This window comes from Phycodurus eques, chromosome 6, assembly GCF_024500275.1.
Source record: "Phycodurus eques isolate BA_2022a chromosome 6, UOR_Pequ_1.1, whole genome shotgun sequence".
NCBI lineage: Eukaryota > Metazoa > Chordata > Actinopteri > Syngnathiformes > Syngnathidae > Phycodurus > Phycodurus eques.
Window position 1 is genome coordinate 7,820,701 of NC_084530.1, and position 23,984 is coordinate 7,844,684.

General features: G+C 42.7%; 1 protein-coding gene across 8 annotated transcripts in view; it reads right to left on the reverse strand.

The window, feature by feature from the left end:
- The window catches only part of LOC133404577 (nucleosome-remodeling factor subunit BPTF-like), a 78,875-nt gene that overhangs the window by 5,067 nt on the left and 49,824 nt on the right, over positions 1-23,984 (reverse strand). For 2 of the 8 annotated variants that reach the window (XR_009768845.1, XR_009768843.1), the window contains exons 31-35: positions 23,238-23,411; positions 22,923-23,115; positions 20,774-20,858; positions 16,575-16,761; positions 388-918 (exon numbers count right to left, since the gene is read on the reverse strand). Coding sequence is in view for 5 of the 8 variants with exons in the window: in XM_061680591.1 (XP_061536575.1) it covers positions 861-918; positions 16,575-16,761; positions 20,774-20,858; positions 22,923-23,115; positions 23,238-23,411 (697 nt within the window). In the remaining 3 variants the exon portion in view is untranslated. The other 6 variants (XR_009768844.1, XM_061680591.1, XM_061680595.1 and 3 more) reach the window with 6 other exon arrangements.

Here is a 23,984-nt window from a genome sequence, read left to right on the forward strand (position 1 = left end):
ATACAATACCCCTGATTTTAGCCCAAAAGAAGCGTGCTTAGTTTTGTTCATTCAGTTCACACATTGTTATGCCACATTTACATATACGAGTGTTGCCTCGGCTTTGGCGCCTCGCTTAAGGGCACCAGGGCAGTCTTGACATCTCTCGAGCAACCCGTCCCAATTTCCATGCTTCCATTCTTGAGATCCCCAAACCGATTGGCTGCCCTGGTTCAAAATAAAAAGTACAGCATTGGACTGGGGAGGGACTCATGTTTATCGGTTCCCGTCTGCCTCCGCTTTTCATGAGCGGGTGATCATTTGCACTGAATGCTGCATATACGTACATTAAGTTAATAAAATGGATTGTTTTGTACTCTTTGATGCCACAAGAAATATGTTTTGTACCTTCTGTTTCTTAGTGGGATGGCTCCAACGTTATTCCAAGGGAGAGTTCTGTCTCTGTGAATGTTTTTCAGCTGGTCTGCTTGGTTCCCAGGCTGTGGAAGAAGCATCTATCTGGGATCAGCGCCGGAGGGCTGGTGTTGGGTGCGGGGAGGGCAGGAAACAGGAGCCCACTGCACATCTTGGCCAGCATCGCAGTGGGAGGACATTCCTCATCACAGAGGATGTAGTGGAGGAGGAAAAGAAGAGGTGAGGGGGAGGTCTAATTTGCAACTTGCTTTGTGTGTAATTGCACCACGGCCACATGGAAGGAAGTATGCGTGTTTGATAGGGGGATGAAACCATATAAACCTGGTGGTCATCTCTCAACATCCACCCCCAGCCGGGGTCTTTATTTGCCGCTTTGACGGAGAGAGGAGCAGAACGGTGTCAAAAGAAAAGGTCGCCATGGTTCCTGACTGGCTCCTTGCCTGAAGTCAATTGGTGTGTTTCATGTGTTGTGGTGTGCCCCAAGGTTCTATCCTAGGCCTCACACTGCATGTTAGCACAAGAGATGGATGCCATTATGTAAGAGGTCATTAACTGGACCAAAAAGTTAAGGTTAATTGGCTTTCTTTCAATTTCAGGATAACCATAAAATGCAGATTCAGAATACTTTTATTATTCCCAGAAGGGCAATTGAATTTTACAATCAACCTGTCCATAGTACAACATTAACACCTTTACGGGTGCCATTGTCGGGTACGTTGGGCTTGAGGAGCTTTGCTGAAACTATGGCGGAATATTCACCTCCGGTTAGCAACAAAAGTTACAAAGAGAGAATTGGACAGAGCCCAAGACACAACAGTGTGATCACTGGATCTGCCTTTCAGAGAGACCAGTCAGTGGCTGAGAGGCTTTGGACCCAAGTAACATTTCTGCTTGACAGGTAGGACTATCACCTCTTTTTGATTTTCAACAGATTGTACATTTACAAAAATATAACTTCAAACTGATAATTTAGTGTTACACTAACACTATTACGAATAAGTCACGTTACCAATGTAGCAGCCGTGGCTAACATCGGCTTGTTTACTTTGCACGTTACATACAGTGCACGTCAGTGAGCGGCATGGCTCAGTTCAGAGACCCGAGGGGGATGGTTTCGTGAAGTGAGGCTACATTCAAATCTAGCAGTTTCAAAACTCGCGAACTTGGGTTCCACTGTATTTCATCTATTGCGGGGTGCCCCAAAGTTACATTTGAAGCCCTACTTTGTTTGCCTTACATGGGCACGTGTTACAGGTCTTTAAGCGGTTTACTGAATCTTAGGGGCGATTTTAGGATCAAATGTTGAGGGGTGCTGAGCTCCCGGGCGGGCAAGATCGATTTACAGCGCCTGAAATAAGTATTTAACACGTCACCATTGTTCTCACTAAATATATTTCCAAAGGTGCTATTGACATGGACATTTCACCAGATGTTGGGAACAACCCAAGTAATCCATACATACCAAGAAAGTAGAACAAATAAGATCAGAAATTAAGTTATGTGGAATAATGTGAAATGAGAGAGAAAAAGTATTGAACACACCAAATGGTATTTATTTAATACTTTGTAACAAAAGCCTTTGTCTGCAATGACAGCTTCAAGACGCCTCCTGTATGGAGAAACTAGTCACATGCATTGCTCTGGTGTGAATTTGGCCCATTCCTCCACACAAGCAGTCTTCAAATCTTGAAGGTTCCGTGGGATTCTTCTATGGACTTTGAGTTTCAGTTCTTTCCATAGATTTTCAGGTCAGGTGATTATGAAAATATCTAACCCGCCTTCACTGAGTTACTCGACAATGGCTCCCACGGAGACACAGACCGTGAATGGTAAAACATAATTTTACTGGATTATAAAAATATATTCATCCATCTTTCTTTCTTTAACATAACTTCACATAACCCAAAGTAATTTGTACTGACTGCGTGAGGATATGCCTTCTCTGCTTGCATTAAGTTATTCGGTAAAAGGTATGAATGTATGAAAGATATAACTTTATTTACATAAATAAAGCAAATTATGATTGTATATAGGCCTATATAGCTTACAAATATACACAACCAAAAAAAAAAAAAACATTTTTCGCTATCAGCCATATTTGTTGTTTACATTGGCCTGGAACGCTTTGAGGTCAGAACTGGTACAATCCGATTGGGATAAATCCGAGTTGCCATTTTTCTCAAATGCAGCATTAATACATATGTTGATCAGGGGTGGGAAGTAACGAAGTACAAAGTACGTCGTACAATCACAACAGGGGAACTCCGTACTGGGATAAACCTTTCATAGGTAAGGATATTTTTTTTTTCCCCAAAAGTGTCTGCAATGAATGAACCACGTTAGTTTTTTTTTAGAAAGCTGGCTTGTTGTTGGTAGGGAATTGTCATGTTTGAACATTAATATATCATATTTGTTGAATATATTTTTTGCCAAGCGGCACGGTGAACGGCTGGTTAGAGCGTCAGCCTCACAGTTATGAGGACCCGGGTTCAAGCCCCGGCCCCGCCTGTGTGGAGTTTGCATATTCTCCCCGTGCCTGCGTGGGTTTTCTCCGGGCAGTCCGGTTGCCTCCCACGTCCCAAAAACATGCATTAATTGGAGTCTCTAAAATTGCCCGTAGGTGTGACTGTGAGTGCAAATGGTTGTTTGTTTGTATGTGCCCTGCGATTGGCTGGTGTGTGCCCTGCGATTGTACCCCGCCTCCTGGCCGATGACAGCTGGGATAGGCTCCAGCACGCCCGCGACCCCAGTGAGGAGAAGCGGTCCAGAAAATGGATGGATATTATTTGCCAACTGCCAAAACAAAACTGAAAAAAGCCGTAATTTGCTAGTTTCAGTCAAACCCTTTTCCTGTTTGGCAGTGGCCAAATAAATGTTTGAAGCAAACCCTAGCGTCTTTTTTTTAACTACTTATGTTTTGCTGTATATAAATGTATTTCAATAGTGCAAATAAATGTTCTTCTTTTCATTCAAGTCTACCTGTTTTTATTTTTGTTCAGAGAAAGCATACATGCCAATCATCTGGAGAGATACAAAAATCTCACTATATGTATTTTATTACTGGGTTTAAAAATGTTCATTTACTTTTTTTTACCTAAGTACATTTAAAAGTGTACTTTTTTTTACTTTTACTTCAGTTCAGTACTTTTACTCGAGCTGTTTTTTGGACAATTATCAGTACTTTTAGTTTAGTACTGAATACCAGTACATTTGACATCTCTCATGTTGATTAAAAAAAAGCATATGTTGACAAATGTCATTTTTTTCCCGTGGTGTGCACCAATGTTATGTCCAAAGCTCTACTTTCTTTAAAGTGTACTGTAGGTAGTTACTTCAGCCATTAATGCAGGAGATGCCAATGACAGTAAGCCATTACCTGCATTGTGTTGTGCTTAAGGTTATTTCCTTGGCCCCTACCATGTTTGGCAAGTAAGCTGTATTGGCTTTATCTAGTCAGAAAATATAACAAATTAACAACTAATACACGAGAAGTGATACAGTATATTTCAAGAATTCTGGTGTGCCCTAAAGTTAGGTCCAAGGTCCGACTTTGCTTGTCTTACATGAGGAGTGCTTTTCATGGTTCATATCTTAATGCAGGAGGTGCCCAAAAATACTCTACCCTATGTATTGTGGTGGGCACACACAAGGTTACGTCCTACATTCATAGTTTGCCATACATTGGAAAACACATTTTAGCAGTTTATATCTTAATGACGAAGATGTCAATGAAAAAGAATACAGCTAATGCATTTTATGTTGTTTTTGCGGTGTGCCACAAGGTTATGTACTAGGTCCTATACCCTGTCTTACATAAGCAGATACTGTAAGTTATAGTCACATGCATTGGCACAGTATTGTACAACTGAGATATTTCAAGGAAAGAGGCTGTAAAACTTGTACCGGTAATGCATATTTTGGATACTTGAGGCACTTCTAGCTCACAAGTTTCCATATATGATTCAATGAAACACCATAGAAAGCAGGTGTCAAAAACTGTTCTTTATTATCTACACTGTAATGTCCTATCAAGTAAAAAAAGAGACTTTTCCTCTGCAGTTACATTTCTTTAAACATTACTCAAAAAAAACCCCTTAAGAACCATTTGTCTCTATTAATAAATAAAACAAGAAATGCAATGTCAATATACATGTACATCATTATTATGCTGGACCGGTTGCTTTCTTACAAAAAATAATTCTTCACAAGAATTACTGCGTTCATTCTACCACTTTCAATATGAAGGGCAACTTCACAAATAAAAAATAGCATTCACTTCGATTAAAGAGGAAATATATTTCAAATGTACAAGTGGGCTTAGTTGCTGGTTGAAAGTGTGAAAAACTAAAGTTTGTACAAGTCTAAAAATCTCTAAAGATTTGGACAGCAGGCGTTCACTGAGCAAGGATCACAAAGAGTGGAAGTGGAACTCTGTCATGTGACTGCTCGCCCCGTTCAAATAAGACAATCACAAGATTCAAATATCTGACAAATGGCGTTAAGATTGTTTTGTGTAAAAACACCAGGATAGAAAGTCGACTGAGTCCATGCTTGTCGTTTTCCTCCCTGCCTTGGAGCCACAGATCACAGCGTAATTGAGCTGATGAGAGGAAATGTCAATGATCAATTATTGGAGTGCTTTGAACGAGAGTTGAGAGACAGGTGAGCTGACATCAGTCAAGTATGCTGCAGGAAGTGGCTGATGGAAAGAATGGACACAACTTTCTTTGGATGCATTTACAGTACATGTGGGTAATTAAACCCTCTCCCAAGGCTTGAATAGTTTTCCCCAACTTCCTGTTTCTGTGGAAGTGACTCTTTGTTAGAAAGAGTCTAATAAAGGGGAAAGAGGTGAAAAAGAGTGGAAAAGCATGACCTGTGGGTCAGTCACAGCAAATTGATTTGGGAGAACACGAGGACCCCCTAAATGACTTAAATAAGGAAGATTGTTTTCCTAAGGTAATGAAGTGCAATGATGCTAATCCTACAGGGAAAATATTGACGGGAATGTCAGAGCATGTGGCACCAATTGGGCTGCATGAGGCCTTAAGTCAGGAAGACGACTCCAAGGAATTTTGTCGGAATGACGCTTTTCCAGACACATTCCCCGCTGGGCCTATCTGATGGACAGAACACCGTGAGACAAAAATGTTAACGATTACCTCCCACGCCACTCATTAGGATGCTGCTCAGAGGCATTCCAAAATTAGAAAACTAAACAATGGCCTCGTGTTACACGGATATTAAGCCTGCACTAAGCAGGGATTTCGGTATGTGGACCATTCACCACGACAGTCAAAGTGGTAAAACGGTCATTCTCCTTTAAAGGACGCTACTTGAGTGAAATGCTGCAGGTTGAGCGTTCATGAGAATTTGGATGCATTTTGAGCAAAACAAAACTTAGTAAATGGGGGAAAAAAGTTAAAACTTCTTTAGACGAGCAAAATTAATGATTTTCATTTGAAGAACAATCTTCGTTTAGGTGGAAATCACACAAAAATGGATATTATTGACGTTATCCATCCATCCATCCATCTTCCATACTGCTTATCCTCACTAGGGTCGCGGGCGTGCTGGAGCCTATCCCAGGTATCTTTGGGCGAGAGGACACCCTGAACTGGTCACCAGCCAATCGCAGGGCACACATAAACAAACAACCATTCACACTCATATTCACACCTGGGGGCAATTTAGAGTCTTCAATCAACCTACCATACATGTTTTTGGGATGTGGGAGGAAACCGGAGTACCCGGAGAAAACCCACGCAGGCACGGGAAGAACATGCAAACTCCACACAGGCGAGGCCGGATTTGAACCCGGGTCCTCAGAACTGCGAGGCAGATGTGCTAACCAGTCGTACACTGTGCCCCCTTGAAGCTATTAAAAAAAAAATTACATTTTCATTTACCTTTTTTACATTTTGACATGTCCCATGACCAAACGTATTCATTGGATTCCATAAAGGCAAATCCAGTATTGTAAATGTACAGAGCATCCAAGAAAGTATTCACAGCGCTTCATTTTTTCCATGTAATGTTATTTATTCTAAAATTGACCCCCCCCCCACATTACATCATCCCATGATAACAAAATTATTATTTTTTAAAAGATTTTTGCAACTTTATTACAAATAAAATCACATGCACAAAAGGATTCACAGCCTTTGCCATGAAGCTCAAAACTGAGCTCAGGTGAATTCTGTTTCCACTGATCATCCTTGAGATGTTTCTAATGCAGCCCTATGGGGGGCACAAGCCAGTGCAAACTGTAGGCCGGTCCCAAGTCCGGATAAATGCAGAGGGTTGCGTCAGGAAGGGGAACCGTCTTAAAACTGTGCCAAACAAATATGAGCGTTCATCTAAAGAATTCCATACCGGATCGGTCGTGGCCCGGGTTAACAATGTCCGCCACCGGCGCCATCAACCTGCAGGGTGCCGGTGGAAATTCAGTTACTGTGGGTCGAAGTCGAAGGAGGTGGAAAGCGGGAAAGAGAAGAGGAAAGCACAGAGCCTAGAACTGAATGTGGGGACTTTGAATGTTGGGACTATGACAGGAAAATCTTGGGAGTTGGTTGACATGATGATTAGGAGAAAGGTTGATATATGTATATTGTGTGTCCAGGAGAGCAGGTGGAAAGGCAGTAAGGCTAGAAGTTTAGGGGCAGGGTTTAAATTATTTTACCATGGTGTAGTTGGGAAGAGAAATGGAGTCGGGGTTATTTTAAAAGAAGAGTTGGCTAAGAATGTCTTGGAGGTGAAGAAGAGTATCAAATTGAGTGATGAGGGTGAAACTTGAAATTGAGGGTGTTATGTGTTATGTGAAGGAAATAGGGGTGATGAAGAAGTGATGGGAAAGTACGGCATCCAGGAAAGGAACTTGGAGGGACAGATGGTGGTAGAATTTTCAAAAAGGATGCAAATGGCTGTAGTGAACACTTTTTTTTTTCCCCAGAAGAGGCAGGAACATAGAGTGACCTACAAGAGCGGCGGTAGAAGCACGCAGGTGGATTACATCTTGTGCAGACGATGTAATCTGAAGGAGGTTACCGATTGTAAAGTAGTGGTAGGGGAGAGTGTGGCTAGACAGCATAGGATGGTGGTGTGTAAAATGACTGGTGGTGGGGAGGAAGATTAGGAAGACAAAGGCAGAGCAGAGAACCATGTGGTGGAAGCTGAGACAGGGCGAGTGTTGTGCAGCTTTTCGGGAAGAGGTGATACAGGCTCTCGGTGGACGGGAGGAGCTTCCAGAAGACTGGACCACTGCAGCCAAGGTGATCGGAGAGGCAGGCAGGAGAGTACTTGATGTATCTTCTGGCAGGAAAGGAGAGAAGGAGACTTGGTGGTGAAACCTCACAGTACAGGAAATCATACAAGGAAAAAGGTTAGCTCAGAAGAAGTGGGACACTGAGAGGAGAGGCGAAAGGAATACATTGAGATGCAACACAGGGCAAAGGTAGGTGGCAAAGGCCAAACAAGAGGCATTTGATGGCATGTATGCCAGGTTGGACACGAAAGGAGAAAAGGATCTATACAGGCTGGCCAGACAGAGGGATAGAGATGGGAAGGATGTGGAGCTGGTTAGGGTGATTAAGGATAGAGATGGAAATATGTTGACTGGCGCCAGTAGTGTACTAGATAGATGGAAAGAATACTTTGAGGAGTTGATGAATGAGGAAAATGAGAGAGAAGGAGCAGTAGAAGAGGCAAGTGTGGTGGACCAGAAGTGGCAATGAGTAGTAAGGCAAAGTTAGAAAGGCATTAAAGAGGATGAAAAATGGAAAGGCAGTTGGTCCTGATGACATTCCTGTGGAGGTATGGAAGCATCTAGGAGGGGTGGCTGTGGAGTTTTTGACCAGCTTGTTCAATAGAATTCTAGCGCGTGAAAAGATGCCTGAAGAATGGAGGAAAAGTGTGCTGGTGCCCATTTTTAAGAACAACGGTGATGTGCAGAGCTGTGGGAACTATAGAGGAATAAAGTTGATGAGCCACACAATGAAGTTATGGGAAAGAGTAGTGGAGGCTAGACTCAGGACAGAAGTGAGTATTTGCGAGCAACAGTATGATTTCATGCCTAGAAAGAGTACCACAGATGCATTATTGGCCTTGAGGATGTTGATGGAAAAGTACAGAGAAGTTTAGAAGGAGCTACATTGTGTCTTTGTAGATCTAGAGAAAGCCTATGACAGAGTACCCAGAGAGGAACTGTGGTACTCCATGCGGAAGTCTGGAGGGCAGACAAGTATGTTAGAATAATACAAGACATGTACGAGGGCAGCAGAACAGTGGTGAGGTGTGCTGTAAGTGTGACAGATGAATTTAAGGTGGAGGTGGGACTGCATCAGGGATCAGCCCTGAGCCCCTTCCTGTTTGCAGTGGTGATGGATAGGCTGACAGATGAGGTTAGACTGGTATCCCCGTGGACCATGATGTTTGCAGATGACGTGATCTGCAGTGAAAGCATTGAGCAGGTGGAGGAACAGTTAGAAAGATGGAGGCATGCACTGGAAAGCAGAGGAATGAAGATTAGCCGAAGAAAGACAGAATATATGTGCATGAATGAGAGGGGTGGTGGGGGAAGATTGAGGCTACAGGGAGAAGACATAGCAAGGGTGGAAGACTTGAAATACTTGGGGTCAACCGTCCAGAACAATGGTGAGTGAGGTCAGAAAGTGACGAAACGGGTCCAAGCAGGTTGGAACGGGTGGAGGAAGGTGTCAGGTGTGTTGCGTGACAGAAGAGTCACTGTTAGGATGAAGGGCAAGTTTATAAAACAGTGGTGAGGCCAGCCATGATGTATGGATTAGAGACAGTGGCACTGAAGAGACAACAGGGAGCAGAGCTGGAGGTGGCGGAAATGAAGATGTTGAGGTTCGCTCTCGGAGTGACCAGGTTGGATAAAATTAGAAATGAGCTCATCAGAGGGACAGGCGAGGTTTCGATGTTTTGGAGACAAAGTTAGAGAGAGCAGACTTCGATGGTTTGGTCACGTCCAGAGGAGAAATAGTGACTATATTGGTAGAAGGATGATGAGGATGGAGCTGCCAGGCAAGAGAGCTAGAGGAAGACCAAAGAGAAGGTTGATGGATGTCGTGAGGGAAGACATGAGGGCACTTGGTGTTCGAGAGGAGGATGCAGGAGATAGGCTTACATGGAAAAGGATGACGCGCTGTGGCGACCCCTAAAGGGACAAGCCCAAAGGAAAAGAAGATCCTTGAGCTGTTTCTACAGCTTAATTGGAGTCCACCTGTGGTAAATTCAGTTAATTGGGCATGATTTGGAAAGGCACATACCTGTCTCTATAAGGTCTCACAGTTGACAGTGCACATCAGAGCACAAACCAAGAATGAAGTCAACGAGTAAGTCCGATTCAGGGTTGTCCCAAGTTACAAATTCTGCTGCTTTCAAGGTCCCAATGAGCGCCGTGGCCTACATCATCTGTAAATGGAAGAAGTTAGGAAACCAGGGGAGTCATCATAAAGCTGGCCATGCGCCTAAAGTCAGCAATTGGGGGAAAAGGGCCTTAGTCATGGAAGTGACCAAGAAGCTGACAGTCCACCAATCCCTGTAGCAAACCACCAATCAGGCCTGTATGGTAGAGTGGCCAGATGGAAGCCACTCCTTAGTAATATTAACACAGTGTGTCCAAAGGCACCTGAAGGACTCTCAGAGAAAAACATTTCTGGTCTAAATGGCAGACATGTTTGGAGGAAATCAGGCAGCGCTTATCTCCTGAACAATATCATCCATCCACAGCATCATGTGGAGATGTATTCTGGGAGAATAGTTAGAATTGGAGAAGGATGAATGCAGCAATATATACAGACAAGATATCAAAGGAGTGGCTTCAGACAACATTGTGAATGTCCTTGAGTGGCCCAGCCAGAGCCCAGACTTGCATCCAATTGAACTCTAGGGGGATCTGAAACTGGCTACGCAAAGACATTCCCCATCCAACCTGACGGTGGTGCTACAAAGAGGAATGGGTAGAACTGACCAAAGACAGATGAGCCAAGCTTGTGGCATTTGAAAAGTCTTAAGGCTGTCAGTGTCATTGCTGCCAAAATATTACACAAAGGCTGTGAATGCTTGCATCCATCCATCCATTTTCCGTACCACTTATCCTCACTAGGGTCGCGGACATGCTAGAGCCTATACCAACTATCTAGTGGGCGAGAGGCAGGGTACACCTGAACTGGTCACCAGCCAATCGCAGGACACATATAAACAAACAACCATTCGCACTCACATTCACACCGATGGGCAATTTAGAGTCTTCAATTAACCTACCAGCCATGTTTTTGGAATGTGGGAGGAAAACCCACGCAGGCATGGGGAGAACGTGCAATCTCAACACAGGCAAGGCTGGATTTGAATCAGGGTCCTCAGAACTGTGAGGCAGATGTGCTGACCAGTTGTCCACCGTGCCTCCTGAATACTTACAGTACAAGTGATTTCTTAGTTTTAAGAATTTTTTTTTTTATAGGAAACATTAATTTGTTCCATTTTGGAATAAGGCTGTAACCCAACATGATGATGATGATGAAAAAGTAAAGCACTGTGACTACTTTATGGATGGACTGCATAGTTGAGATTGCTATTATGCTAGAAGTTAGAAGTTTCCTTCAGAATGGTGCAAGATTGTGTTTCCTCAAAACTGTCAGGGATATTAATCATTTTAAAAATTTATTTAAACAAAGGCAAATGGCGGAATTGAGCCTTTTTGTGTAAAGATATAATATTCAGCACCGTATGTCCATCACTTTTAAGGTGAGTTACTGTCCTCATTAGGGTTGCAGATGAGCTGGAGCCTATACCAGCTGACTTTGGGCAAGAGCCAGGATACACCCTGGACTGCTCGCCAGTCAATCGCAGGGCAACGGTCACGCATGTTGAAAAGAAGCCCAGTAATGAACAAAGTGCTGAACATTTTGCACTATTTCCTTCTAAATTCTCATCAGAACACCATCAGCTGATCAAATGACCACATCTGCAAGCAAATATAACCAAAATGGTCATGCAGTTTCACTTCTTTGGCATCAGGATGTTTCCACTCGTCCACACCGGTCTGAAGGTGGAACCTTTGTTACCAAGTCCAGCTGGCACCTCGGATGGCTCAGTGATCCAATTCCTTTCTCTCTGCAGTGGTGGCGCTGGAGGGTTTATCCAATTGAGGGGATGTTTTTCATCTGGAAGTGACCTCGGCTCACAACTTGGTGTGGAAGGTTTAATCAATCAAAAGGTCATCCGCATCCTACTTTTTATCTTTTTTTGTTTTTTAAAAGAGAGCGCTAAGAGGCTGCTGATTGTAGTTTGTTGTTATGAGACCTACAGAGACGGCAAAGAGAGGAAAAACAGTTGGATGTTTCCTTTTTTATTTATTTATTAAAAGCTTTACAATATGACAAAAAATATTTACTAGGGAAAATATAAAAACATGTATTGGATGCCAGTGTGTCAGCCATTTTGATGCAGACCAAGCAGCCATGTTGGTGAAACAGTGTGGAAAGTGGGACCAATGGTATATGATTACAGCTACACTCACCTTTGGAAGGACACAACTAGATTCTTGAAGGTAACTTTATAGGGCCTATAATTACTTCAGGGAATAACAAAGGGCCAATCAAAATTGAATCATCTTGATTTCATGTCTCTAAAACAATTGTTGGCTAAGAAATTAGGTAAAATATATTGCGGCAGCATGTTCGGGCCAATAGCGTCATTAAAAATATAAATTAACTTTGAAATTACAAAGAGACAATTTAAGATTGTGTTTAATATTGTATCCAACTTAATAAAAAATATCTGCTTTGTCAAGGTACATTGAATACAATTCATTTTGAATGCTTTATGTTACCAACATGGCTGCCATTCCTCAAATGTGGGATTGGATTATATGAATGTTTTGTGTTTTTATTGCGGTTTTACACCAGTAAAAAAAACCAGCAACCTCTGTTCATTGAGAATTTTGTTAGCCTGTTTTTTAGAGTGACCCTGGCACCCAGGAGTTTGACATCACAATCTGCAAGAGAGAGATAGAACGAGAGAGACAGAGTGAGAGGGGGAGAGAGAGAGAGAGAGAGAGACAGAGAGCAAGAGAGAGAGAGAGAGAAAGAGTGAGAGAGAGAGAGAGAGAGAGAGAGAGAGAGAGAGAGAGAGAGAGAGAGAGAGAGAGAGAGAGAGAGAGAAAGCGAGAAAGAGAGAATGCAGGGAGTAAATACATGCGGCTGAAGCACATTGCTTTTCTGGCAGTGTTTCCCAACCTTTACTGAGCCAGGGCACCTATTTTACATGACAAAACTCTCACAGCATTAAACCAAAAAAAGTCACAGAAGGTAGATAGTGTTTACTGAAATCTAAATGGACTCAAATGTACTAGTTCTGTAAAAACTGGGCCTGTTTAGTTGAACACAAAGCTATTATTCTGAATGGCTCACAGTTTAATTGTACTGTCTACCATCGAGTGATAGAGCATTTAGTTGTTCTGCCTTTCACTATACATCGCTGGCATAAATAGATTCACAAATACACATTATTCATAGTAAATAAATACAGCAAACCCCTATTAATTGCTCAAAGACCCACACGCTATAGGTGAAAATCTGCGATACAGCAAGACCATATATTATTTTTCTATTGTTGCCTACCACATGCTGTGAACATTTCAATATATTAAAGCACACTTTTAAAAATTGTGAACATATTTTAACACATAGAAATGGTAAGCAAAATGTATAGAACATACTAAATACATTGTAGTGTCTGTGTGTTAGATACATGCATGTGTCTTTAAGAGGCAGGGCCTATTGGGGTAGCATGTGATGTGAGTGTGTGTGAATGTCTGGGTGTGAGCTGTGGCTGACAGCAGCTCCTGTGTGCTCATTGTGTTTACAGGTTTTACTGTTCTCCTGGCTTCAATAAATGGCTGAAAAGTGCATCAGCAGCCACGACTCCCCTTTCCCACATGGGGCATCACAGGAAGTAAGGACCGTATATAGTATCCATCCATCCATTTTCTGTACCGCTTCTGCTCACTAGGGTCACGGGCGTGCTGGAGCCTATCCCAGCTATCTTCGGGCGACAGGCTGGGTACACCCTGAACTGGTCACCAGCCAATCGCAGAGCAACTTGGAAACAAACAACCACATTCACACCTATGGGCAATTTAGAGTCTTGAATTAACTTACCATGCATGTTTTTGGGATGTGGGAGGAAACCGGAGTACACGGAGAAAACCCACGCAGGCAGGGGGAGACATGCAAACTCCACACAGGTGTGGCTGGGATTTGAACCCCGGTCCTGTGAACTGTGAGGCAGATGTGCTAACCAGTCGTTCATCGTGCCGCCCCGTATACAGTAAAAACTTGGAAATAAAAATAATTGCTGTAAACTGGGCGACACGGTGGACTACTGGCTAGAGCGTCAGCCTCACAGTTCTGAGGACCGGGTTTCAATCCCCGGCCCTTCCTGTGTGGAGTTTGTATGTTCTCCCCGTGCCTGCGTGGGTTTTCTCCGGGCACTCCGGTTTCCTTCCACATCCCCAAAACATCCATGATTTGGAGACTCTAAATTGCCCGTAGGTCTGAATGTGAGTGCGAATGGTTGTTTGTTTGTATGTACCCCGCCTCCTGTTCGATGATAGCTGGGATAGGCTCCAGCACGCCCGCGACCCTAGTGATGAGAAGCGCCTCAGAAAATGGCTGGATGGATGCTGTAAACTGCAGATCTCTGCAATATAGCGGGGATTTCCATGAGAGATGTGTTCCACAACAACAACAACAAAAATAATAATGCATTACACATAAAGTGCTTTTCGTGGAACTCAAATCTGCAATATAGCGAGAGAACCATCCAGCCATCCATCCATTTTTCGTACCGCTTATCCTCACTAGGGTTCCGGGCGAGGTGGAACCCAACCCAGCTGACTCTGGGCGAGAGGCAGGGTACACCCTGAACTGGTCGCCATCCAATCGCAGGGTTAGTGAGCTATAATTTCTTAGGTTTATAAGCCAAGGACAAGTCCCCCACTCCACTGCGCACAGAAATCACTACGCCAGCCCCTTTCCCACTGGGACTATTCAGACATCACCGCAAAATCGCTCATGAAATAGAGCTCGTTTCTATTCAAGGTTCATGGCGCTGAGCATCAGACGCCCTCTCTACATTGTCGGATAGCAAAACATGCATTCGCCCCCTCAGTACATACACAATGAATGAAAAAGTCGCGGGTATCAATCGCATTGCCAAGTGCAGCGTGAAAAGGCACGCTTAGCTGAGTTGAGGGTGTCATAACAGAATAATTCTATTGGAATTCATCTAAAACCCCAAATAAACCAAACATTCAAATGTCTCGTAAACTCTCGTAGTGCCCATCTACTCAGCGAGCACAGTGGGCCTTTCGTTCAAAGTGGCATCAGGAGTGATCTGACTTTGCCTTTCAGACAGAGCTCACTGAAGCGGGACACTGCTATGCGCGTTCACATAGCAGTTGCAGCTTCCCGCATTCAGATGATTAGATGCACGGCAACGTGGAAGCCCAGCATTGTATGATTTGATACAAAGTCGTTAGTGCAAAAGAACAGATGAATGAATAGTATGAGGCAACGGTTAAACCTCATTAAAAGTTAAAGGTAAATTATAATTCAGGGTGTCCCCAAAAATGTGACATCATTTCTTAGTCAATCATCACTCAAATTATCTAAAATTTCAATGAGATAAAAACTAAGTAATTTAGTTTCTGCATTTTTTATGTCGAAATTTAAAACAGTTCCCAAGTGTCTTAATATCATTTCTATGATGTGCTTTTGTCAAAATACCCAGGGATCACATTTTATACACCCTATTTCCATTCTTGCAAAATAAATAAATAAATAAATAAAAACAAATAAAAAATAATTAAATAAATCTGCTTCAGGGGGTGGCAGCCCCATACAGTGGCTGGGCCAATGGTGAACCTGTTTTTTTTGTTAGCATGGGAATGGGGTGGGTGGGCGGGGTTGAGGGGGACGAGGCTGAGTCTTACGACTGGAGTGGCTTCTACTCCCCACAGTGTAAGGGGGGAAAAAAGAGTCCCCACAAAGGTAATGAAAGCCTTCTCATGCATGGAGGCTGAACTTCATAAACTACACTAGCTACCACAAAAAACCTGAAAAAACCTTCAATGCGTTTCCTGCCACAGGGGGTGTGCATATTGAACACTTGTGAAGCATTGCAAAATTGGCGGAGGAACAGTTGGCGGTCAGCACATCTGCCTCACAGTTCTGAAGTTCCAGGGTTCAAATCCGACCTCCCCTGTGTGGAATTTGCATTTTCTCCCTGTGCCCACATGGGTTTTCTCCGGGTCCTCCAGTTTTCTCCCACATTCCAAAAACATGCATGGTAGGTTAACTGAAGACTCTAAATTGCCTCTAGGTGTGAATGTGAGTGGAAATGGTTGTTTGTTTATACAGTATATGCCCTGCGACTGGCTGGTGACCAGTTCAGGGTGGACCCCGCCTCTCGCCTGAAGTCAGCTAAGATAGGGCCAGCACACCTGTGACCCTAGTGAGGATAAGCAGTACGGAAAACGGATGGATGGATGCAAACTTGGCGAGAAAATCTAAATCCGTTTGTGTCGTTGGAACTTTGATAATAAATCTTTTATTTTCCAACACAAAGCCTATGTAATTTTGTTTGCCTAAGACAGTTTTTCCCAACCTTTATTGAGCCAAAGCACATATTTTACAAGAGAAAAATGTCATGGCAAACAAACTATATAAGTCACACTGAAATAATGATCTCTACTGTTGGCTGAAATTCCGAGCATTTGGACAATCGTAAGTTCAACAAGGTCTCTAAACGATTAATCAAATCACAAAATAGTTGTCGATTAATATAGTAATCGATTAGTTGTCGATTAATCGATAAATCGCTGCACCTTCACACCTTCAGATATTAATATTTTTAAATTATGTAAATTTTTTGGGAGACCTTGTACTTCTAAATGTCACTCGGCATCACGGGACAAAGCAAGCCGACGTGTGCATTTTGTGACATTCACTTTAAAACAATGACTTGACAGGCAATATGGCCAAGACAATCGCACCAATTAAAAATATGAGGAAGGCTATGGAAGTGTGACATTTTCTTGCTTTGTCTGCCAGAGTGGAGTGTCTCCTTCTTACCTGCTGGCTTTGAAGCCTTTGAGCTTCTGGACAAAGAAACTCTCCAAAACCTCGGCACACTGGTAGAAGGGCGAGTCGCTGGGGTTGTAGTAGCGGCAGTTGTCGAAGACTTTGGTCATGTCCGCCACAAACTCTGTTAGCCTGACGTACTTGCGCTTCTGTAACCTCTCCTCCATGGTGGAAAGATCTGAGAAAAGAGCATTGAACAAACACAAACTCAGGGTATTTGCAGTGATCTTTGGATGTGGAAAAGAGTAAATAGAGGGGATAGTTAAAAACAAAAAGTAAGAGTGCTAATTGGCATCATACACAGTGCGCTGTGAAAAAGTATTGGCCTCCTTCTCAAATTCTTATATTTTTGCAGTTTCCCCACTTTAATGTTTAAGATCATCAAACAAATGTAATTATCTGACAAATATAACCCAAGTGAACTTAAAATGCTGTTTTTAAATAGTGATTTTATTTATTATTATTAGAATATAGGTTTCCCTTGCCCGGACACGGGGCACCACCCATGGGGCTCGGCCCGGCACAGCCCGAAAGGGTAACGTGGGTCCCCCTTCCCATGGGCTCACCACCTTTGGGAGGGGCTATAGAGGTCGGGTGCAATGTGAGCTGGGCAGTAGCCGAAGGCAAGGACCTTGGTGATCCGATCCCCAGCTACAGAAGCTGGCTCGAGAGACGTGGGAATGTTACCTCTCTGGCAGGGAAGGAGCCTGAGCTGGTGTGTGAGGTTGAGAAGTTCCGACAAGATATAGTCAGGCTCACCTTCACACAGGGCTTGGGCTCTGGTACCAGTCCTCTTGAGAGGGGTTGGACTCTCTTTCACTCTGGAGTTACCCACGGTGAGAGGCGTCGAGCAGGTGTGGGTATACTTATTGCCCCCCGGCCCGGCGCCTGTACGTTGGGGTTCACCCCGGTGGACGAGAGGGTAGCCTGCCTCCGCCTTCGGGTGGTGGGGACGGGTCCTGACTGTTGTTTGTGACTATGCACCAAACAGCAGTTCAGAGTACACACCCGTTTTGGAGTCCTTGGAGGGGGTGCTGGAGAGCACTCCCGCTGGGGACTCCATCGTTCTGCTGGGGGACTTCAATGCTCACGTGGGCAATGACAGTGAGACTTTACTTTACTGGCCGTCAGATAGTTACAGTACTGCGCCACAAGACATGTGACAAGGCTAAAAATAAACTAGCTCTTGGATTCATACACAACGGCGACACGGAGTTATATGTCTTGTGCGGAGCTGATCGATGACGTCATTGATCGGATCGGCGAATTATGACATGAAAGCCGATCAGCATAAAATGCTGATTATCGGCCGATACCGATCACACAGATTAGATCGGTGTAAAGTCTACTTCTAAATGGCTTTTTAAAAAACAAAATGAAGGTTTCGGACTGGCCTAGTCAAAGTCCAGACTTGAATCCGATTGAAATGTAAAGGTATTACTTTTTGAAGGCCGTTCATGCTCCGAAACTCTTAACTTTTTGCTGAATTTATACAATTCTGTGGGCCAAAACATCTCTACAGAGAGGTGAAAGACTCATTGTCAGTTATAGAAATCGCTTGATTTTAGTTGTTGCTGCTACGGATGGCCCAACCAGTTATTAGGTGTAGGGGGCCATTACTTTTTCACACAGGGCCAGGTAACTGAATAGTTTTTTTTTCCCTTAATAAATGAAATCATCAATTAAAAATACCATTTTAAGTTTACTTGGGTTATACTTGTCTGATATTTACATTTGTTTGATGATTTGAAAAAAAGTTGGAAAACTGCAAAAATATAAGAATTTGAGAAGGGGGCCAATACTTTTTCACGGCACGGTACAGGAGCATGTCGGTGGATGTAACAGCTGCGGGGCTGTTTCAAGCACATCAGACATCGTAACCTTCACAACCCCAACCCACCAATCCAAGAATCAAGGGCTGTGCGATTTACAGCGCATATCAAAGACCTCCTTCTTCTCCACCATCAGATTTCACGAAGAAACCTCCTAAACTGCAGTCTCACCTGCCAAATGTTATTTTTTTCCCCCCGAAAAGCAACATGGTTTTTTTCTTGTGGTGGCTGGACTTACAGGAGGCTAAGTGTGTGTGAGAGGGTAGTCACTTTTCCACGGGGAGTCTGGCAGAACCAAGCCAGCTCATTAACGGTTTGTTTGTGTAAACGTTCAAAAAGACCCTGTTGACGCAAGTCCACATTTACATGGCTGGTTTGATCTGAGATGGAGGGCTTCCTCTCTGCAGGCATCCGGCCAGCTAGAGGTTTGCATGTTTGAGCTGGTCAGACTCTGTCATTTCCAAAACGCTATAAAGCTACTAGTGAATGAAAACAAGTGACGAGAGCCATATCTGGCTGATGAATTCTACCTTGAGTAGAGACCCTTTTATTTATGTTTGCCCCCCCCACACACACACTTATTCAAAAAGTAGAAGCAGCCTCAACAAAGTCTCATCATCATTATAATAGTGGAAATTTGTTCATGTGGTCACTGAGAAATGGATAAAAAACATACTTGTATGTTGAGCACTGTATGTATGTATCTATGTATGTATCTATGCGGACATCTATTACGGCACAACTCATCTGCGCAGCATTATTTTGACAGTTGTATGTCAAAAATGAAAGATTGATCGAATAATAACAATTTCCAAATTGAGCAAATTTTGTCTATCCATCCATCCCATCCAACCATCCATTTTCTGAGCCGCTTCTCCTCACTAGGGTCGCGGGCGTGCTGGAGCCTATCCCAGCTCTCATCGGGCAGGAGGCGGGGTACACCCTGAACTGATTGCCAGCCAATCGCAGGGCACATACAATCAAACAACCATTCGCACTCACATTCACACCTACGGGCAATTTAGAGTTGTCTATTAACCCACCAAATTTTGTCCATCTGTGAAAATTTATTCCATGGTTAACTTATTTTTGTCAGACAAGAGTGTGACTTAAAACATTGCCCGTAGAGACAAACACAAACAAATTGACATTGGGCAGTATGTGGAACATGGGACTAATATTCTCTTACAAACAAAATTTGATGTTTGTTGAGCTTTGTAGTCATATACAACGAAAAGAAACATCTGCAGCAGCCGAGCAGAAATAATTGGACACCACAGTAAAAATTGTTTACACATTATACAAATAAGCCCCTACATACTAGGCATAGGCATCTACTAAATTTCTAGTGTCGTCGTTCATGGTGCTGTCCATGACTGAGTTTTGGAGTTTTACATCCATCAGCAGGCTCTTGCAAGAATGTAGCCAAACTTTGTATGAAACAAAGCATTGTATTATGTTCATGTTTTGGTCTTAGTCTAGAGACACGTGTGTCACAACCTATGGGTTTGGGCCTGTTATTTAGTTTCTGACTTGTTTGTCAGGTAACCACCACAACCCATTAAGATAAAGGTTTACTTTCAATGGCATTAGCTGGAAGGCTTTGAAAAAAGTAAACAAGCATTTAGCAATTTCTGCTAAATGAGCTGAAACTTCGAACACTAACTGATGATACATGTGCACATGTAGAGATGGTCATCACTGATATGTATTTTTTGTTGAAATTTGTTTTTAAAAATATTAAATAAAAAATATATCCATATTTTGTCTATTTAGACCTCCGTAGAGTGACTCTTTAACTTTGACTTAGAATAAAAGTGTTAATTTCATTTTAAAAAACACCTTGGTTTTGTCATGAGTGTCCAGAAAAAGGCCTCTTTGACAGCTACTTCTGTTTGACCCAGGTTTGTATCCGCTTTGTCCATATTTGGCGAGGACAGCCCCCTTTCCTCTGACTGGTTGCCTCCGTGTAGAAGATACACTTTGTGAGACCACACGTTACGTCGACAGCACTGGCTTGGGAGCGGAAAGGGAAGGTGGAGATCTTCGCTAGTGATGTAGATAAGCTTGAGAAATTCGAATGACCTGATTTCAAGCCTCTTGGCGGAAAAACGTCTGGAACTCAGGAATGCGGACGATTTTAATTCATATTTCCCATGTTTACTGAGGCACCATACAGCCAATGTTACATCCCAAATATTAGAAAAAAAGTTGGTTTGGTAAAATATGCCATCTTTAATATACTGTGTGGAGTGAAATTGAAATCTGGTTGATGAAGAAAAATTAATGATTGATATTTTCACGAGCAAAAGATGATCAGGACCTACTTTTGCGGAAAACACATGGACATGCACTCACCCATTGGTTCCTTGATAACTTTATAGTAGTCAGGAGCGTCGCTCGTGTCCACTGGCTCTAGGAATGGCCATGCCATTTTGTGTGCCTGCAGAGGAGGGAGGGTTGCAGAGGTGAGGAGAAAGACATTTGAGAAATCTAAAATCTGTCTTTGAAAGTGACGTCGAAAACATGTAGGTCAACAATGACGTTCCCTGAAAGGAGATGAGGGGAGGAGAGGAGAAAAAAACACTAGAAAAAAAACAGCTGACAGCAGGCAGTCGTCCAACTCGTGGATCCGAAGAGCGTAAGCCATAAGATAAGTCAGACACAGAAGGCTTTTGTTTGGTTGGGATTCCACTCAGGAGGGGCATTGAGGGGGTGTGTCATTAATGAAGATGCAACTTCTAGAGTGATGCAACTCAAAGAATAAACTACCTCAGTATATTATTTACATTGCGATGTTAAGTAGTTTTTACTTAAAGCAGAGAAAGAAACCTTTAGTGTCTCAAAATGGAACCTTCAAACTCCCTTCAGTTAGTTGAGAACCTTGCGGCTCCAGAGCTGCATATGGCTCTTGCATTCCTCTGTCGTGGCTCGAGAAAAAAATTTGCATTTAGATCAAATGTATATTTTATGTTACTTTTTAAAAATGCAATTATAAAATTAGGGTGATCAACTCAACTTTATCTGTAGGGCATTTTAAAAAAACGGCAGCTGTAACAGAGTGCTGGACATAAGATTGAACATAAAACAAAACAAAAAAAACAGCAAAAAAACATTACTTTTTTTGCCGCTCAAAATTTGCGTCATAATCACTGTTGTGCCACACCCACAAGTCTTAGACCCGGTACACACACAAAGATAATCGGCCTGTTTTAAGTGGCGATAATTCCATTTCCCGATCAAGCACATCAAATGCCAGACAAACCTATGTCTTTCTAAGATTGTCTTTAGGTCTGATCTGTGTTAAGAGTGGATTGGTGCCGATTCTATGGTCAGAAACAGGTCGGAGTCGACAATCTTAAATAATGAACGTGTTCAATATTTAAGACCAAAGCTCTTCATGAGTGTGGGAAACTCCAACTTCTCCCAAGTCATGACGCCGAGAATGGTGATGCGACAGAAAATGTAGCCGATCAAAGAAGCACCGAAGACTGTCGAACACAAAAACGAACATAAATGAAAGCAAAGATGTCTCACCCGATGTCATTTTTTGTAGAAAAGTAGATTTCCCAGACGGCAAGAAGTACTTTCCAAAGCAAGTCGTTTTTTTTTATATAGTACATTGCCAATTTACAAGGCTCTCGAAGAGTGGAAAAATCTTTGTGTGTACCAGGCCTTACAGACCTGATGTGTAGACGCTGTGTGATGAGGTTCAGGAACAATAAATAAATAAATGAATCACATTGACCTGGTAAAATACGTAAATACTTGGGCTCTCATTTTGCAAATATCAATTCTACATTCTTCAGGCCAATATGTCTTTTTTTAATTCACATTGAGTGCTGCACACTCCAGTACATGCAGATTTTTGGTTTGCTGCAGGTCGATAATTTGAGTCTGGCTTTTTACTTTATGCTTACGAGGAGGACATGGAGTATTTCATTTCAAAGTAACCGCCAACCCAGCATGTTTTTTTTGGGGGGGGTTCAACATGTTTGTTTTTTTGATGCAGCAATAACATGGAGTTTTCTCTGTAGCAGTTCATTGATTTCATAAATACAACAAACAACCTCTTTAGGGTTTTATACATAGAATGCAGATGGAAAAAAACACGTAGTGTTATCTTCATTTGAGATGATTTCATGAAAAAATATAAAAAGTCACAAAAAAGTCAGCAAATTAGTACTCCGACTATCTCGAAACATCAGTGTCTTGTGAGACTTAAAGCTCAGTTGGCATCAAAGGGTTAACACTGTTTATTCATTGGCTTGTTTTATTGTGATGCCACCACGGAATGGTACCATTGATGGCAAAAAGAGTCAATTAGTTGAGCTCATTAATAAAAGAAGAAAGGAAGGTACACCACATTGAATATGTGTGTAATTAAAGTCACATGGCAGGCACAAGCAGTAATCTCCCTGTAAACCCGTCCCCATAAGAACTGAGTTTGTTAGCATTTGAGCTAACATGACATTGAATGGTGTTTTTCAGCTTGTGTCCCACTCACCGTTAAGGAGCGCAGGATTCTCCGCAGGCCCTCATAGTCTTTTTCAGTGAGCGGCGTGAGGACCGTCATGGCGTCCTCCGTCGACTGGCACTGCGGGCACACGTATTCGTCGATGTGGTTCGCTTCGCTCTGCAGGATGCCCACACAGCGACCGTGGTACCAGTTCTGACACCGGTCGCAACCAATGTAGAACCTAGGGGGGAAACAACAGCAATTGATGCAGATTTATTTTTTATCAACACAAGGGACACTTTTTGTCCTTTCTAATCTTGACAGCATTAAAACATGCTGTGATAAATTAGGGACACTACTTACTGGGATTCGTCATATGGTGTCTGACAGATGCAGTAGAGCTCCTCTTTGGTGGTCTTCCGGCCCCGTTTACATTCCAAACATATGTAGTCGTCCATATCCTTGGCCGCTTTCTCCGTGATTCCCACACATTCACCGTGATACCAGTTGGTACATAGGTCGCAGCCGATGTAGAACCTTCGGAACCGGGATGAGGTTAATGGTTATTGTATCACTGTATGAATGCTGAGACACTAATGCAATTGTTGAAATAGTTTTTTTTTTTTTTTTATAAATATGTACAGTATTATTTTTTCTTTATAACTCAAAATATATCAAAATCAAAACAAGTTTCAAGCTGCAGCCTATCCTAGGTGACTTTGGTCAAGAGGCGGGGGTACAACCGGGACTGGTTGTCACATCAAGCTCTCAGCAAATATAGAAAAACAAACATTCACGCTCACATTCGTACCTATAGCCAATGTTGAATCTTCAATGAACCTGACATTCATGTTATTGGAATGTAGGCGGAAGCTAGAGTACCCAGAGAAAACTCAAATAAGCACAGAAGGAACATGCAAACTCCACACAGGAAGGCTGAAGCTGAAATTCAAACCCCAATGTCAGAACTGTGTGGCAAACATGCTAAATCACTCGTCCACCATGCTGCCCCAGCCTTGTCGTCTTCAATTAAAATGTACTTCTTTCAGCATTTCAGCACAGTGACAGTGTCTCTTTTTCTAATTCTGGGGGAATTTTCATTCATATATT